Genomic DNA, 20052 nt, shown 5'->3' with positions numbered 1-20052 from the left:
ATATCTGGCTTCTGGCTAGAATGTCAGACCATGAGGATCAGACCACCAGCAGTTGGACTGGGTTCAACATAAAAATCCGCAGCGACATTGTAGTGGCCCAGGACACTGTAAGCTACCTGCCCACTATCAATGCTCCTGCAACAGCCATGTCCACTGTGAATGAAGTCTTGGAGCAAACACATGCCATCATGCAGACCCTGAAGCTTAACAGAATTGTGTGTGTGTTTGATCAAGCACTCTATGCCAAAGCTGCCGAGGTTATCTGGAAACAGGAGAAGTTCAAGAACATTATAATTAGAATGGGTGTCTTCCACACAATCTGTAATCTCCTCTCTATCATAGGGAACAGATTTCAGGATGCAGGCCTTAGAGATCTGTGTGTTGAATCCGGTGTAATCGCTGAAGGATCAGTGTCTGGAGTGATGGACGGCCGGAGGTACAACAGAGCAGTGAGACTACACAAGCTGGTCTATGAAGCACTTATGAGGCTTGCATGGAAAAACTTCCTTCCATGGCTAGAAGAAAACCATGCAAGGGACCTTCACCATCTGGATGAAACACTGAAGAACATCACAAACTTTCGCATCAGTGTGTCGCAGGGATCCTTCGAAAAGCTCTTGGATAATGAATCTTGCACACTTACCCTGAAGCTCTTTCAAGTTTATCTTGAGACCCTCAGAAATGAACAACTCTCAGCATTCTGGATGTCATACTTGGACATGGTCGAGACCATGCTGGCCCTGGTTCGAGCTTCAAGAGAAGGCAACTGGATGCTTCACCTAGGAGCAATCCGACAGATGATACCATGGTGTTTTGCCTATGACAAGGTCAACTATGCCCGATACCTAACCTATTACTATGCCACAATGTCTCGGCTGCCCATAGAACACCCAGAGGTCCATGAATACTTCATGCAAGGTGGCTTTTCGGTCCAGATCGGTAGCAAGAATCCTTTTGGACGAATTCCTGTGGACCAGACCATTGAAGAGACAATCAACAAAGACACCCAGACACCAGGGGGCACAAAAGGCTTCAGCCTCAAAGTTGGAGCTGTTTCCAGGTTCTACCTGACATCAGAGTACCGCAGTATGTACTTGAGGCAGCTGAGGGCCCTGGTAGGCCAACAATATACTGACTTCAGCCATTCAGACCTACAGGTGTCTAGGATTAGAAGAGATGAAGCCGATGTCCAATCTTTCGTTCAACTGCTGGAGACAGGTTGGGTGAACCCCTTCAACAAAGAGCATAATGGTGAACTTATCAGTTTGTCAACAGCGACTGTAGCACCACCAGATGTAGCCAAAGACCTTCAAGGGGCATACAGTATAGGAGAGGATGCATATCAAACATTCAAGGATGAGCGTTTGGGTACCGATAAGCCAACTACATTGTTTCATGACAAGATGACGAAGAACAAACTTAAAACGTTCTCTAACATCCAAATGAAGACACGCAGACAAGGTCTTGGCAAGGAGGTAATTTTGAAGGCTGACAGAAACCTATTTGGCCAGATGATACTTGTAGCTGAGAACAGAAAGCTACAAATGAGTGATGTCTTGACTCATCCCCTGGGTCCATTGCCATGGGCACTTGCCAATGGTGATGGGTCTATCCGCAAGACCAACAAGGCTGCCCTCGCAAGGGAGTTGGAGAGGAATGCTCGTCCTGCAGAAGTGATCCCCGAGCCCTCTGCAACCATCATTGATGGGATGAGCCTGGTTCAGAAACTGAAGGGAAACAATGCAACATTTGGCCAGCTAGCAGGCACAGCAATGAGTCGCGCTATCCATGAGGGTGCTAAGAGCAAGCGCATTGATATTGTCTTTGACGTCTACAAGGAGACATCCATCAAAGATACAGAAAGAGTCAACAGATATGAAGGCACAGGGATCCATTTCAAGAACATTCAACATGGGCACAACATCCAGCAGTGGAAAAAGCTTCTAAGTAGTTCCTCCAACAAGGCAAGTCTCATAAAGTTTCTGGTAGAAGAATGGAAGGCGAAACACCACAGGGAGAAGCTTGAGGAGAAGGAGCTGTATGTCACATGTGAGCAGCTCTGCTTTAAGATCACCAAAGAACAGTGGGAAGAGGCTGCTGACCTTAAGTCAAATCAAGAAGAAGCAGACACACGCCTCCTTCTCCATGCTCTTCATGCAGCAGAATCTGGTTACAAGTCGGTCATCATCACTTCGGAGGATACTGATGTCATGGTCCTGTGTCTGGGCATGTGCCACAAAATCCCATCCCACCTGTTCCAGAAATGCGGTACACAGAACCGGACAAGATTCCTGGATATCACCACTCTGAGCCGAACATTGGGAGGCAGCGTATGTGATTCATTGATTGGTATGCATGCATTTACAGGCTGTGACACCGTCAGTGCATTCGCTGGCCGTGGGAAGATGACGACACTCAAGCAGTTGAAGATGAACAAGACATACCAGGATGCCTTTCAGGAAGTTGGTCGTTCATGGGAAGTGTCTACCGAACTTTTTGAGAAGTTACAGGAAATCACCTGCCACATGTACCTGCCAACTACCCAAACAACTGAGGTAAACAGGCTCCGTTATCAGCTGTTCTGTGCCAGACGTGGAGTGGTAGAGTCAAGTCAACTCCCTCCTTGCCAGGACTGCCTTTTCATGCATGCACTGCGTGCAAACTACCAGGCTGCGATCTGGAGGAGAAGTCTGCAGAGCCAGCCATGGGTTGCAAACCCAACAGACTGCGGTTGGATGATAGATAACGACGGAAAGCTTGTTGTCAAGTGGATGCAAGGGGCACCAGCACCAGAAGCTATTATACAGCTACTGTCCTGCAAGTGTGTGCGGTCATGTGAACTTCCTCAGTGTACTTGCCTCAGCAATGGCCTGAAGTGCACAGACATGTGCAGATTACAGACATGCCAGAACAAGGGTACTGAAGACGAGCCAGTAGAACAACAGTCAGATTCAGAGTCCGATGTTGAAGATATTATGGAGTAACATATATATATATATATATATATATATATATATATATATATATATATATATATATATGCACATGACATGTTCAGTGTGTATTTACATAACTTGGATTAAATTTTGTTACAAATACTACATCTAGTCACTCCGGGTGGTACCGATATCGTCATATTTGGTTCTTGGCTCATGCTAAAATTCCTGTGGAACACCTAAAGGGTTAACAGTTTTAAAAAATGAGTTTTGAACAGCTTGAGGGGTGTAGTTTGCAAAATGGGGTAATTTATGGGTGGTTTCTGTTATGTAAGCCCCTTAAAGTGACTTCAGAAGTGACTTGGTCCTTTGAAAAGTGGGTTTTGCTGTAAATGTGAAAAATTGCGCATAAAACTATAAGCCCTATTACGTCGTAAAACAATAAGGTTTCATTTTCAAAATGATGCCAATATGAAGTAAACATGTGGGGAGTGTAAATTAATAACTATTATGGGGGGTATCAGTATTTTTGTAAAAAGCAGAGAATTTCAAAGTTAAAAAATTGCCGATTTTTCCAAAATTTCCGAATATTTAGCATTTTTTTATATAGAAAGGTAAAATATATTGACTCCCATTTAGCACTGACGTGAAGTACAATATGTCACGAGAAAACAATCTCAGAATGGCTTGGATAGGTGAAAGCGTTCCAAAGTTATTAGCCCATGAAGTGGCACAGGTCCGATTGGCTTAGGCACTTGGGTACAAATAGGCCTAGGGCTGAAGGGGTTAATAAGCTACGTATATGTAAGGGCTATCATATCAAAAAATAAACTACAGACATGCATCTACCTAAAAATACCAAAGAAAATTAGTCACTCCGGGTGGTACCGATATCTGGCCCGGCTCATGGACTAAATACAGATAATATTATCTTCTCGGGTCACGCACTTGTTAGTATCTCTATAGCTCTTCCTGCTTTTAAGACCAAACAATGTCACTTGTGCTTGAGCCTATCTCTCCTCGATGACCCAATAGTCAGGACGGATTTTCAAAATTCCCTGGACACATATTTCTCAGTAAACACTCTGTAGCGAACAGATCCGTCTATTATATGGGAGGCACACAAATGCATGATTAGAGGTATCCTTATTAAACAGAGAGCCCAGGGGAAGAAGCAAAAAAAGTATACAGACATTACAGCAGAGGCCCACAGCTGATTCTTTCTTTGAAGTAACAATTGTTTAAAAACTGACGGAAATATTTTACCTCACAAAAATAATCAGCTTTGATCCCAGTATATCCTGTCTGTATCCTCTCTTTTGCTTCCACCCCTGCCCAGGAGCGGTGGTATGATCAGACCATGTTCCTGTACAGTCAGACACAGCCATTACACAGTACACAGCAGGGGCACATGTATAAGATTATCTCAGCACAGGAACATTTTATTTAAACACATCCAATTGTGAAAGTTATTTTTATTCCAAGATCTATTGTTTAAAATGAACTTTAAGGATTTTTACAAGGTATTTAACCCCTTATGAAAAAGTGCAGATGATGTGCAAAAACTGGGGAACACTTATTTTATGTAGGGCACGAGCCAGAAGTAGTTATATCCAAAGCGGGTAAATCCCCGCAGGCATATGGACTGTGCTATACTTTATCTTTAGTTTTCCCGTTATGTCTGAAAGGCCATGTATATTTTATTGAGCCTGCAGTGGTTTATCTTCCACAATATATTATATATATTTTTTTGGTTAATTTATTTATTTTTTGTATGAACTATTCTTGTAAGTAAAAAATCTACTTAGATGATACCAAGCCAGGATATAGTCAGACATTTTTGGGATAGCATTTCAAATATTATCACCAGTGACATCTTTTCAGTTTTTAATTTAAGACGTTTGCTATGAGTAATAATATAAGCAAAGCATAACATTTCCTGTAAGTGACAAAGCAACAATCAACCAAAGATAATGCTCAAAAGAAAACATTTTTATGCTTTAATGAATTTTCAATCAGCCGCTGATGTTGAAATCATTCTTCTTGGGCAAATAGGAGAGCTTATCAGTGACTGCATTGAGAAAAAAGTTTCTTGAAGGTCAAAGTGCCTGACAAGCCTAGACTAGCACTTGAGAACTAACCTGTATTTTTCTCTTCATGGACTCAAACTACAGGTCCAGATAAAATTGAAATTCCTGGGTAAAACACTATCTGCAGTCTCCCCTTCCTCTGTTAGGCCAGTCTCACACGTCCAGATTATTCCGGTACCGGAAAAATCGGTACCGGAGTTATCCGTGTCCGTGTGTCCGTGAGCTCACGTGGCACATCAGTGTGGCACACGTGCGGCAGCCGTGTGCCGCCCCCGTGTGCCGACTGGGTACCACAAAGACCGTGCAGGAGACAGCACTACAGTAAGCACTGTCCCCCCAGCGTGTGGTGCTGAAGCCGCCATTCATTTCTTCTCCCCAGCAGCGTTCGCTGGAGAGAAGAAATGAAAAATCAATGTTTTTTTTTTTATTATTTTTGTGGTTAAAGTAAAGATCCTTGTCACCTGCCGCCTCCCACCCCTGTGCGCCCGCCCGCTGCCATTAAAATACTCACCCAGCTCCCTCGATGCTTCCTCTCAGCGCCGGCAGCTTGTCCTGTGTGAGCGGTCACGTGGTGCCGCTCATTACAGGGATGAATATGCGGCTTCACCCCTATGGGAGGTGGAGCTGCATATTCATCACTGTAATGAGCGGCACCACGTGACCGCTCATACAGGAAAAGCTGCAACGCTGAGAGGAAGCATCGAGGGAGCTGGGTGAGTATTTTAATGGCAGCGGGCAGGTGCACAGGGGGTGGGAGGCGGGAGGTGACAAGGATCTTTATTTAAACCACAAAAATAATAAAAAAAACATTGATTTTTCATTCCTTCTCTCCAGCGAACGCTGCTGGGGAGAAGAAATGAATGGCGGCTTCAGCACTACGCGCTGGGGGAAACAGCGCTTAACTCTAGCGCTGTCTCCTGCAACATCCGCGTGGTACCCAGTCGGCACACGGGCGGCACACGGACAGCATCCATGTGCGGTACGTGTTTACACGGACCCATTGACTTTAATGGGTCCGTGTGATACGTGCGCTCCCACGAACACTGACATGTCTCCGTGTTTTTCAAACGGACACACGGTCCGTGAAAACACGCTGACATGTGCAGAGACACATTGATTTTTATGTGTCTACGTGAGACAGTGTCTCCCGTACATGAGAAAACTGTCACCACACGTACCGGAGCCACTGACGTGTGAAACAGGTCTTAGTCTACGTTCCCACGGTGAGCTTTTGGTGAGTTTTTTTAAGCTGTAGAATTTCTGCACCTATTATTTCAATTAGGTTACCGATACTTGTGTTTTTTCACTGCGTTTTTCTGTGTTCTTTTTTAATATGTGTTTTATCACGTTTTTGACAGTGCATATTTTTTGTTTCTTTTAGGTGTGTCATGCTATAAATAAATCTGCTTTATTTTTGATACATCCTAGCATATGGCTTTGACTAAACTTTATCGATATACTTAGGTGTAGATTACGACCTTCTTCACACGTCCGTTTGTATTCAATGGTGCTGTGCATGTCAGGTTTTTCACTCAGACTGCAGGTTTTTCACACAGAGACACAGTCATGACAGTTTTTGACACGTACCGGCACCTGGGAACAAGTGGTACAGTTCGCGCTGTTCCCTGATGCCGGCCGGCTGCTGAAGGCAGCTCTCATCTTTGTCTCCTGCTTGGTGTTTTGTATTATTTCAAATAAAGGACTATATTATTGCCGTGTATTTATTTCAATACTTACTATGGGGTTAATAATGGGGGACGTCTTATAGACACCTCTCCAATACTAACCACTGGGCTTGATGTCGCCTGATAATACAAAGGTAACATTAACCCCCAATACTGCCACAAGGCAAGTGGGAAGAGCGAAGCTAAGCACCAGATTTCTGGGGCGGCTGAGGGATGATGTTGGTAGTGTGAGGGGGGGGGGGGATTTCTCTGATCCTTTCCCAGGCTATTAATATCAACTCACAACTGTTTAGCCTTTGCAGGTTTGAATTTATAGGGGGACCCTACGTAATTTTTTTTCTGGGGTCCCCCCCATCGTAAATTCACCAGGAAAGTCTAAGCAAACAGCTGTGAGCTGGTATTAATAGCCTGGGAACCTTATGAGGTATTGTCCCTTGTCCCAGGTTATTAACATCAGTCACCAGCCATGGGCTTTTCCTCTGCTGTTTATGAAAATTGTGCGGGAGCTCATGTTTTTTTTTGTTATTAGTATTTAATTATTTATTTAACACAGGAGGGACACTGCTGCTGCTGAGTACAACTCCCATTCAGCAGTACTTGTCACGCTGATGACAATTCCCATCATTGTCTCCCAGTTGCGCTGATCTCAGTGCGAGCAGGAGACAATGATTGAGAGCTGCCTACAGCAGCCGGCGTGAACTGTACTGCTTTTCCCAGGCGCCGGAACATGTCACATGGATGTAACACAGGGACAGCATTCACAGATGGCACATGATTTCACATACATACATAAGGACATGGACACTTTCCATGGATCTCACCAGTACTGTTTTTCCTGTATAGGAATCACTAGGACATGTGAAAGAGGCCTAAATGTGTTTTTGGTACGTTCCTTTGTCAGAAATGCACTAAAAATGTATGTGCATTTCCATCTAATGTAAGTCTATCAAACATACAAAGCCTAAATAACAGTACGACACAGAGTGCCCAATAACTGAGACATAGTGCCTAAATTAGTATTCTGTTTATTCACATTAGCCCCACTTTTGAATCTTGCTGACTGCATTGGATCAGGATTGTGTAAATTCCTAGATCTGTTTCCCCAACTAGGGAATCCTTGGGACCCAGGAAGGAGGGTCTAAAAAAAAAAAACCAAAACCGTCAAGAGCCAGTCATTTTATTAGCTTTTATGTGCTTGTCTCAGATGCAGTTGAGGAAGCCCAATCTTAGCCAGAATCACTGCCCCATATTGCATGGAGCAGAGAGGAGTTTTGTAAGGGCTCTTTTCCATTTGCGAGAAACACGTCCATGTCTCGCATGTGAAAACCAAGCTCTGGCGCCGGCACTCCAGAGCGGAGCGTGCGGCCGCATAGCAAAACATGCAGCCGCACGCTCCGCTATAAAATGCCGGCACCAGAGCTTGGTTTTCACATGCGAGACACGGACGTGTTTTTCGCAAATGGAAAACAGCCCTAAAACTCAAACTTTGACTTCATTATTTTTTGCTTGGGCACATAGTAAAACTTTTTTTTGTAACAAAATTAATTAGAATTGTGGGTTAGGAATATTTCACCAACACAAATGGCTGATACACAAAAAACTAAAATAACAGAAGGAACCTCAAAAGTAACAACTTATGAAACAAAGAAAATCTTACTGGTCTAAATGGTAATAACCCACCAAGAGTAATGTATCAGCTACTCCAAAGACAGATCCAGAAACACCCACACGTATCTCAGCACTAGGGTTCCTTCTCACTTGCATAAAATACGGCCGAGTCTCGCAGGTTAAAGCCCGGCTCTGCCGCTGGCACTCCAGAGCGGAACGTGCGGCCGAACAGCAAAACATGGAGCTGCATGCTCCAAGTGCCGGCGGCAGAGCTGGGTGTTACCATGCGAGACTTGGCCGTATCTCACGCAAGTGAGAAGGAGCCCCTAGACATAGACTAGATCAGAGACCAATCTCTTGCCCCATCATTATAACCGATGACACAGTTTGACGACTAGATTTGTAGTGCTGACAGCAATTTTAAATAGGATAATTCATAAATTCATTTTTGGTAAAGACAAATGTGAGAAAAGCAAGATAATTTTTTCAAATTAGTCTTACAATACAAAATTATTTTCTATTAAAATCATGTTTAAAGTGAACCTTCATTTTAAAGGGAACCTGGTCAGTTGATTCATGCTGTCCAAACCACGAACAGCATAAATCAGAGTCAGGCTGCATGATCGCCCCAGTGTTTCAAAGAAAGTATTGTTACAAGATTTGGCCAGGTACTACATCGAGAGTAGAATTGCAACTTTTTTTGTCTCCGGCGAAAAAGCCTGCAGCACCGGATCCGGCGCTTCCGGCTGTTTGCTAGAATGGAAGCCTATGGGAGCCGGAAGGTGCCGGATCCGGAAAAAGGCAGATCTGGCAGCCTGATCCGGTTTTTTAAACTGAGCATGCTCTAAATTTTTTTTTCATCCAATAATCTAGATAGGCTAGCCGGATCCGTAAAAAAAACGGATCCGTCGCATCAGTTTTTCACAATCTGCGCCGGATCCAGTTTTTCCAACATTAGCCGGATTTAGCCTGACACTGAAAACCTGATGTGTGAAAGTAGCCTAAGGCAACTTTCACACATCAGGTTTTCGCTGTCAAGTTAAATCCGGCTGAATTTAAAAAAAACGGATCCGGCGAATGTTGCCGCCGGATCCAGGTTTTTTTTTTCCCCATAGACTTGCACTAGTGCCTGATGACATTGCGTTTCGTCCAGTTTTGTCCGGATCCGGCAAATCTGCTGTTTCCGGTTTCTGGAAAAAACACCCATAGCAATGTTTTTTGTCTCTGGTGAAAAAGCCGGAAGTGCCGGATCCGGCGCTTCCGGCTGTTTGTTAGAATGGAAGCCTATTGGAGCCGGAAGGTGCCGGATCCGGAAAATGATGGATTCCGGCGCCGGATTCCGTTTTTTTAAACTGAGCATGCTCTAAAAATTTTTTTATCCAATAATCTAGATATGCTAGCTGGATCTGTCGAAAAAAACGGATCCGTCACATCAGTTTTTCACAATCTGCGCCGGATCTGGTTTTTCCAACATTCGCCAGATTGTGCCTGATGCAAGAAACCTGATGTGTGAAAGTAGCCTAACCCAACACCGCCCCAGCCGGAGGTTCCTAGCACAGCACTAGGTGATTGTCATTTCTCTCAATCAGGGTGCCCAACTAGTCTCTTCTCTGGTTATAATCCCCAGCCAGATCTTCTGACTATGCTTTCTCTGAATTCATGGAGCATTTCAGAGACAAATCTGACCACAATCATGCATACAGCCCTGATTCATGCCACTTATGGTTTGGCCAGCAGAATTCATGTGACATGTTCCCTTTTAGGCCTGTCCCACACGTCCAGATAATTCCGGTACCGGAAAAATCGGTACCGGAGTTATCCGTGTCCGTGTGTCCGTGAGCTCACGTAGGCCATCCGTGTGGCACACGTGCGGCAGCCGTGTGCCGCCTGGGTACCACACGGACTGTGCAGGAGACAGCGCTAGAGATAAGCGCTGTCCCCTGCATCTGGTGCTGAAGCCGCCATTCATATCTTCTCTCCAGCAGCGTTCGCTGGAGAGAAGATATGAAAAATCCTTTTTTTTTTTCCCCCCCGTGTTTAAAATAAAGATCCCTGTCCCCACCCCCTCCCACCCCCTGTGCGCCCGCCCGCTGTTAATAAAATACTCACCCGGCTCCCTCGAAGTGTCCTCTCCGCGCCGCAGCTTCTCCTGTATGAGCGGTCACGTGGTGCCGCCCATTACAGTCATGAATATGCGGCTCCACCTCCCATCTTTATTTTAAACACGGGGAAAAAAAAAAAAAGAAAAAAAAAAGGATTTTTCATATCTTCTCTCCAGCGAACGCTGCTGGAGAGAAGATATGAATGGCGGCTTCAGCACCACATTGGGGGGACAGCGCTTACTGTAGCGCTGTCTCCTGCACGGCACACGGACTGCACACAGACAGCATCCGTGTGCGGTACGTGTTTTACACGGACCCATTGACTTGAATGGGTCCGTGTAATCCGTGCGCTCCCACGAACACTGACATGTCTCCGTGTTTTTCAAACGGACACACGGTCCACGAAAACACGCTGACATGTGCAGAGACACATTGATTTTAATGTGTCTACGTGAGTCAGTATCTCCGGTACGTGAGAAATCTGACACCTCACGTACCGGAATCACTGATGTGTGAAACCGGCCTTAAAGTCAATTTAGACGGCACAATTATTTTGAAGGAACCTTCCTAGGAACACTCATTCCAAAATAATCTTGCAGTGATCACCCAGCAAACTAGCCAAATGGCCATTCAGTTGGGTAAATTGAACATTTGGTTTGCAGGAAAGATTGTTCTCAGCAGAGCATTGTTCTAAGTAAACAGGGCCTACACTACTGAGAACAATGGCAGCATATGAACACTGAACGAGCAATCACAGATCATTCACTGCTCAACTGCAGTGGAGTAACTTTGTGTGAACAGGATATGAACTGACCGCTGACTGACAAACGTATTGCCGATCAATTAATGCCTCACATCACATAGTGTGAACGGACAATTAGAACCAGTTTGTGTACTGAGAATTGCCCTTTTCTTATTAGAATCGCTCAATATACAAATTGCTAAAAAATAAACAAGCTCCATTTAAAGAGGTTATCCAGCCACACAAAGTTGCTAGAATGAGGTGGTATTGCAATATAATTAAATTTACTAATATATTGTGACAGAGTCACTGACATAGTATGTGAAGGGAGATACATGTCACTGCGCATACTGCGGTCAGTGCTGTAAAACCAGAGTGTTTTTGCCTCCAGCACGCTAAGCGCTGAGAGGGTTAATAGGAACCTATATTATTGTCTGGTTTTAGTGGACCTTCATAGAGCGGGTGGAAGTGTAGAGTCCTGACGGTACCTGTGTGATGTCAAGGTCATGTGATCATCGCACGGGGTGTTAAATAACTGGCCATGAGAGTAAGTCGGGGTGTCTTGAGAGAGCAGGAACTCCCAGATAGCTTCCGGAGGAGCTAACGACTGTGCGGGCTATCTGCAGGTTGAAACCGGCAGAAAAAGGACTCTGTGATACTTTATTTGTTTTGTTTTCCATTAAGCTAGGAAGGCTCTGCTTTTGTTTTTCTGAACCCTGCCTTGGTCTATGCTGACTTTAATAAACCAGCAGGTGTTTCAGCACCTGTTCCTGTTTCTACCTGAAGAAGCAGCTAAGCGTGTCAACCCCTGACAATACTTTAAATTAGGATAGCTGTCACAGTGCCACAAATTCAGCGCTGCTCTGCCCAGTTCTGGGTTTATTCGTAAACAGAAAAGGGTCTCCACATTGTCTCGCCCCTCTGTTTATGACATAATGACGTATCCTCCCAGCTTTTGACTTTGGACTCCTAGACTTTCCTGACTGAAGGCTTGTCCGTGAGAAGTGACTCAGCGTCACACCCACCTCTTGGTGCTGTCACAGGACTAAAGACACACTGCGCACACTGTCATGATGTTGCAGTATTCCCCATGCCAGTGGGTGGTCATGTGACTGGATTTGCATTCACATGTGGAATAGACCTTCCTCCGCTAGAACACTGAGATGCTCAGACTAAAGGTATCTTCACACGAAACGACATCGCTAGCGATCCGTGACGTTGCAGCGTCCTGGCTAGCGATATCGTTTAGTTTGACACGCAGCAGCGATCAGGATCCTGCTGTGATGTCGCTGGTCGCTGAATAAAGTCCAGAACTTTATTTGGTCGTCAGATCGCTGTGTATCGTTGTGTTTGACAGCAAAAGCAACGATACCAGCGAAGTTTTACACTGGTAACCAGGGTAAACATCGGGTTACCAAGCGCAGGGCCGCGCTTAGTAACCCGATGTTTACCCTGGTTACCAGCGTAAAAGTAAAAAAAACAAACAGCTCATACTTACATGCGTCCCCCAGCGTCTGCTTCCTGACACTTACTGAGCGCCGGCCCTAAAGTGAAAGTGAAAGCACAGCGGTGACGTCACCGCTGTGCTGTTAGGGCCGGAGCTCAGTCAGTGTCAGGAAGCAGACGCTGGGGGACGCATGTAAGTATGTGCTGTTTGTTTTTTTTACTTTTACGCTGGTAACCAGGGTAAACATCGGGTTACTAAGCGCGGCCCTGCGCTTAGTAACCCGATGTTTACCCTGGTTACCCGGGGACCTCGGCATCGTTGGTCGCTGGAGAGCGGTCTGTGTGACAGCTCTCCAGCGATCAAACAGCGACGCTGCAGCGATCGGCATCGTTGTCGCTATCGCTGCAGCGTCGCTTCGTGTGAAGGTACCTTAAGGCCGGGGTCACACTCGCGAGTGTAATGTGAGAAACTCGCACAAGTCTCTAGCATCAATTCCTGGCACTGCCGCCGGCACTGCATATTTCTATGCAGCTGAACGCTCTGGTCCCGAGTGCCGGCAGCAGTGCCGGGTATTGATGCGAGAGACTCGTGCGAGTTTCTCGCATTAAACTCGCAAGTGTGACCCCGGCCTAAAAAATCTATTGATAAACACAGGAAACAGGAAAGCTTACAGCCTGCACTGACCCCGCTGCCTCCTCACCAACGCCGGAGCTCCTGCAACCCTCAACCTATTGTCTCCATCCCCACCATCCTGTAGAATGTAAGCCCACAAGGGCAGGGTCCTCGCCCCTCTGTATCAGTCTGTAATTGTTAGTTTGCTTACTGTAAGCGATATCTGTAATTTGTATGTAACCCCTTCTCATGTACAGCACCATGGAATCAATGGTGCTATATAAATAAACAATAATAATAATAATAATAATAATAATAATAATAATAAACACTGGCTGGCAAAACGTCTTCTGTCAGTGGAGGACGTGGTCCAGGGATTAATTAATACAATTGTAAAAAAAATAAAAAAGGTGCACATTAAGAGGGGATGTTGGTAAATCTGGGAAAACATGTGGAGACTGGATTAGATGCCCAGCTGTAGACTCCGAGGCACTGGCAAAAGACATTAATATGTTGATTTATAAGTCAGAAATTGTCAGTTTGCAGTCACATAACGTGTAGTCTTTTCTTCTGAGCCTGGAAAACCACTTTAAAATCCAATAAAGTGCCTGTATTATAGCAGTCAAACCCATGTTACCTACAGATACTGAAAAAACGTAGCGGTCATGTTGTAATGCTAAGGATTCTGATCATTTTATAAAATTATCAGTAAGAGGGCGCAGTCAGACGGCCGTATTACACGGACAAGATCGTATCGCCATGCTTGGTCTGGCTGGCGGCTCTCCTGACCCGAGCAGAAGTACATGCTGTCACACTCAGGTCAGGATAGCTGCCGGCCAGTCCGCGCACTGCACTGTGATCGTTGTCCGTGTTATACAACCATCTGACTGCACCCAAAGAGTTTAGAGCCAAGAGAATTTATCACAGTAGATCAGCTCAAAAGGTAATCTGCCTAAGGATTCTGCACAAGCAGGGCTTTCATTTCTGTAATCAGGGAGAGGGCGGTCATAGCAGTGTAAAAGATCAGGCACCAAGTATTAAAGGCACAAAGGCAGCATTTCTAACAGTGATTTAGCTTTGCTGTATGTGAGTGTGGACGCTCCATTATTACATTTCATTTTGCAGTACAGGTGACACAGGAATGAAGAAATTAACAAAACTGGATATGGGAGAAAAAGAGTATCCCCCTCTGAAGAAAAAAGGATAAATGTGCAGAAAAAAATAGTAAAAAAGGAAAATACATATCGTTGCATATTTGATCCAATTGGTTACTCATCAGAAAAATTATTTAAAAAAAAAAAATCTAAAAGAGTCATAAATGGAGATCACAGCAGGAAATCTTGCCACTTGTTTGGAGCAGACCTTTGAACCTTTATCTAGAGTCTGGGAAAACAATAATCTTCAAACAATGTGACAAGGTTTCAGTCATTTACTTCAGCTGCTTTAACCCATTCCTTCCATGGCCCTGTTTTCATAATATTTTTCTTACCAGTTGTCAAAACATTTGTTTTTGAATTGGCATAACCTTATTAGGACTTTTTTTTGTTGCTGGGGGAAAGTTGTAGTTTTAAAAGCAAGTTTAGTTCTTTACTGTCATAAAAATGACTGCAGGTGATTGCCAATGTTAGCAACTCTGTCTTTTTTTCTTTTTCTAATATTTTTTTCACATGGCAAACTAATCTGTCTGCTCATGGGCATTCCTATTTCTCACTGTCAGGGAGATATGATTTTGTTATAAATTTTCCAAGTATTGTGAATTTACAGGGAACCTGCCAGCAGATTTTGCCGCTATAAGATGCGGCCATGGCCTGTCAGGGCTTATCAACAGTATTCTATAATGCTGTAGATAAGCCACCGGTCCGACTTGCAAGTGAAGAAAAATAAGTCTTATTATACTCACCTGGGGGCAGTCCCGTCCGGTCCAATGGGTGTCGCGAGTCCGGTACCTCCCATCTTCTTGCTTCTTCATCGCTCCCCGGCATCACGCTCACGCGCAGGCTTACTTCTCTACCCTGTTAAGGGCAGAGCCAAGTACTGCAGTGTGCAGGCGCTGGGCCTATGACCTTTCCCAGCGCCTGCGCACTGCAGTCTTTGGTCTGCCCTCAACAAGGCAGATAAGTACGCATGCGCAGGAGTGCGATGCTGGGGAGCGATGAAGAAGGAGGGCGGCATCGCAAGAAGATGGGAGGCGCCGGACCTGCGACACCCATCGGACCGGACGGGACTGCCCCCAGGTGAGTATAATATAACTTGTTTTTCTTCACTTGCATGTCGAACCGGGGGCTTATCTACAGAATTATAGAATGCTATAGATAAGCCCTGAAAGGCCGTGGCTGCATCTTATAGCGGCAAAATCTGCTGGCAGGTTTCCTTTAAGAATGTCCTATGAAGCCATGCGGCAGGGCATAAACATGGTGGACAGAGTGGTGTTTAGTAATGACACATTTACATGTTGTGGAGGTGTGATGGGGTGATCACACCACCTGGAGAAGGCTTAGCTCCTTTATATAAGAAATGTATAACTTTTAGGGTATGTTTCCACGGTCAGTATTGGTAGTGCTTTGTACGCGTGGCGATTCTGCATGTGTTCATTGAACCGTGTGGGATCACTGCATCCTATACATTAGACTGTGATATTTATCTTGCTGAGATGGAGAGTCTCCACAAGATAAATAGACATGCTGCTGTCTAGAATGACGCGTCGCATGTGCGTATACAAAGGGAAGCCGGAGGCGTCCCGGCACACATAGTGGAGATGGGATTTCATAAAATCCCATCCAATATGCTGTAACATATGGCCGCTGAAAATTGGACGCTGCGGCTGTACGCAGCGTCCAATCCGGAGCAAATACTGAAGGAATCCGGACAGTGGAAACATACTCTTATAGTCATTACTAAAGGGGTGAAGCTCACATGGTAATAATGCAGAGCCTGTCTAAACAAGTCCCCAGAGAATCTAGCCAGCCATGCCCCCTTGGGAAAAGACCATAAATATTAACACTAAATAAAAAGGCCCATATCCCTGGAACCGTATGATTGATTTAAAAAGTAAAAAAAAAAAAGAGGAAAAACAGAATACTCGGGAGCAGAAGGAATAAAATGAGAGCAAAACCTTCTGACCTGGAGACAGGTCTTCTTTAACCCCTTGCACAGTTACGTCCTATTGTAGCTCCCTGACTTTGCACGTGGAACGGAGCGGATAACCTGTTAAATGCCACTTTCAACCTCTAACCATGGCATTTTCAGCGCGACGGCGTGTTGAAACACTGTTCTAATAGCCCTTCAGTGTCCCTGGGACGTGATTGTGGAGCGCAGGTAGATTCTGTCTGGTATTCGTAGGAGACCGTGATTTACACTATACACAGCAATCCTATAATACTGCACTCTATAGTACAAGCGATCACATAATCACAGGTCAAGTCTCAGAAGAAGTTTAACAAATAGAATGAAAAAAAATGTGTTTACAAAAATTTAAATTACCTCCCCCTTAAAAATAAATAAATAATAATAATAATTTTCATTTATATAGCGCCAACATATTCCGCAGCACTTTACAATTAAGCGGGGACATATACAGACAATAAATTCGGTACGAGTTAAGACAATTTAAACAGTGACATTAGGAGTGAGGTCCCTGCTCGCAAGCTTACAATCTACAAGGAAATGGGGGGACACAAGAGGTGAAAAGTGCTTGTTATTTCAGGTCTGGCAATTATAATACATAGGGATTTTCATACAAAGCTGCATGATACAAAGGAATAAGAAAATACACATACAGTAGGTGGTATTGTTACACCCGTAAAAGTCTGATCTATCAAAAAATGTTTTCTTCACAAAAAAATGGAATAAAGAGATGATCAAAACATGGCAGTTACCCCAATAACTGGTATCAATAAAAAATGTCAGCTCAGGGTGCAAAAAACAAGCTCTCACAAAGTCCCATTGACTGATTATAGGAAACGTTACGGGTCTCGGGATATGGCCACACAAGCGATTATACACACTATATATAACACAAGAAAACAACTAATCATGTTTGGTATCCATGATCGTACTGACCAGGGGAATCATATTGCTGCATAATTTTTACCATATGATCAACACTGTAGATTTAAAAAAAAAAAATATATATATATATATATATTTTGGAATTGAGCTTTTTTCACCATTTTGCCACAGTTGAAATTTGTATCACACTTTCCAGTACATCACACGATACATTCAATGGCGTTCTTTAAAAATTCAACTCGTTCGGCCAAAGAAAAGCTCTTGAATGGCTATGTCCAGAGAAAAATACAAAAGGACACAAAGGAGTTAAGATTGCAAACACCATGCTGCCAGTCACAACATATGGTAGTAAATGTGATTGCACAGAAGTGCGCAGGGTTGGATGGCTACTGTCGGTTGTGGCAGCTTGCTATGTGACCACACTTACTAGCACATGTAGTAGAGCGACATTGAGACCTTAATGTTGGGTGGCCAGAAGTACTGAGCCCTAATATGTATAGGCATAGCGGACTTTCTGCTCCTCACAACCATACACTGACAGAGATCTCCAATGTGCCAGACATAAACACTTCCATGTGTGCAGCACAGCTCCTAGCTGCTACCAGGCACCACATCTGGAATAAATCAAGGAACCTATGCAACATGTGGCTCTCCAGAAGTTGAGGACATTTTTATCTCTGGCCAGTAGGTAATGCTGTGACTACTACAAATATTAGGGATTTTATCAATTGACTATCTAGAAAAATAATGTTGGCAGCTGTGCCCCTTACCTCTTCCAAATAACACTGGGTACATCAGCAGGATGAGAAGGTGCCTCCTCAGTGATGCCTTCATCTCTACCATATGTCCAGCACACTCACCCAGGGACAGCAGCAGACAATCCTGGGCTTACTCAGGTCCAGGAGATTACTGCTAGCACGTTACAACACATCACAGAGGGCTGGCACCATGGGTCCTAATTGCTGCCCATAAAACAATAAGTTCTGAAGACCAATTACACAACTGGAGTCAACGCAGGGCAGTCTATGGGTAAGTCCCAGGTAAGTCTTCTGCTCCCAGAGCTCTGGAAAGGCTAGGGTTACAAAAAAACTCTGTACGTCCCTTGGATGATGACAGTGGATATTTAAAGTGGTTTCCTCAGCAGAATGTTTTTTTTTTTTTAACTCTTTCCTTCCTATGTCAGAAAGCCTGGCCAGAAGACTCAAAGTAAGTCCAGAGTAGTTCTAGTCCTACAGGTTGCAGAGCAGCTGGAGCAGAGTCAGGGCTGGAGATGCTGCTCACAATGGCCAGGGTCCATGCTGCTCCAGGGCCTGACCTGTGGATTGGGGGCCACTGCTGCAGTCCTTAGCCAGATGCCTGTGCTGCAGAGCCAGTGACGTGCACACTGCAGCCTCCTCTCCTTATTATTGCCAGTGGAGGCTGCACACCATCTCCAGCAGCCAGAGGAGGAGTGTGCAGCTGGGGGAGGGCTGAGCTGGGACCTGGCCACTTTCCTGGTGTTTATTTACTTTGCTGATGTGACAATTGTCTGTGTCACTTTGTAGTAACATCACTGATACAGCTGTATTGTTATGGCATGTCTGTATTGTGATGACATATATATAGCAGCATTACATTCTAGCCATTTGTGCTCAGTAATTATGCATTCTACACCCCCTCCAAATCCTTTGTAGTAGCCCCCCTCCTTCACACCAGCTTGTCTGAAGCTGGAATGCAACAGGCAAACTTTCACTGCTCAGAATCCAGGAAAGTGGGGGACATTGCACCAAATGTGACCAGCTGAAAAAGAATCAAAAAGAACACGAGAAGAAATATAAAAAAGTGCAAGAACAGTTTCGCGTCGCTAATAAACACTACATAAGATACATCTGACAACCTGATATCAACACAATAAAACCATCTTTCTGTGCTAGGTGTAATCTACATACTTATTCAGGGGAGAGAAAGAAGACATTCAGACAGTAAAGTAACACATCTGAAGATGCATATACTACACACAATAGTATTAGCGATGGACTGTAGCAACAGTAATTCTGATTTTACAACATATATAATGGGCCCCTCTTGCTTCTAAGTATATTGGCTGCCCAGCATTGGCCATACTGTTACACTGTGTGAAAGGAGGAGGGGGTGGATAAATGTGTGAGTACAAAGTATGGGGAGACTGGGGGTAATATGTGACGGGACAGTCGGGAAGAAATATGAAAAGTCAATAAGGGAGAGTCTGTGGGGAGAATATAGGGGATGTGTGGGGGGGGACAGTGTGAAGGGGCAAAGCAAGAAAGGGACAGTATGCCAGGGGAGAGTATGATGAGGGGGCACAGTATAGAGACAGGGAAGGGGGAATACAGTGTGAGGAGACAGCTTAAAGATGGGGCCCAGTATAGAAAATCGAGGACATTGTGAAGACCATGTACCATAAGAGGGATAGTGTGGGAGTCATATTTTGTGCAGAGAGCACAGTGAATGGCAATTATTCAGGAGCACAGCGTAGGTCACATTTTTATGCAGGAGCATTATGATGACAAATACAATCAGAGAAAATATCACTTATAAGGTACCTGAATGTAAATGTTGATTTGTGATATTGAATATATCTAATTTATTGTCACGGGTTTACCACAACAGAGAGGAGCCAAAAGACAGCAGCGTCTGATTTCTCCTACTCCTACACTGATTTGAAGCACTTCACCTTCATATTAAATGGTGCAGGTTTCTTTCAGCAGTGCAAAGGTTAATATGCTCTGATGAGATCTCTTGGAAGCTTTCCTGCATTAAGGCTCTCAGCTGTTCACTGTTAGCCACTCCCATCTCCTATATAA

At 44.5% G+C, this 20052-nt stretch overlaps 1 protein-coding gene across 3 annotated transcripts in view; it reads right to left on the bottom strand.

The window, feature by feature from the left end:
• Positions 1-18635, bottom strand: part of MERTK (MER proto-oncogene, tyrosine kinase) — a 215669-nt gene extending 197034 nt beyond the window's left edge. For 2 of the 3 annotated variants that reach the window (XM_077283142.1, XM_077283145.1), the window contains exon 1: positions 18001-18223. In XM_077283142.1, coding sequence (XP_077139257.1) covers positions 18001-18073 — 73 coding nt within the window. In that variant the 5' untranslated portion in view covers positions 18074-18223. Of the gene's footprint in view, positions 1-18000 lie in introns of all 3 variants that reach the window. The other variant, XM_077283143.1, reaches the window with a different exon arrangement.
• Positions 18636-20052: the final 1417 nt, after the last annotated feature.

Source organism: Ranitomeya variabilis, chromosome 2 (assembly GCF_051348905.1).
Source record: "Ranitomeya variabilis isolate aRanVar5 chromosome 2, aRanVar5.hap1, whole genome shotgun sequence".
NCBI classification, from domain to species: Eukaryota; Metazoa; Chordata; class Amphibia; order Anura; family Dendrobatidae; genus Ranitomeya; species Ranitomeya variabilis.
This window is presented reverse-complemented; position numbering and strand designations above follow the sequence as displayed.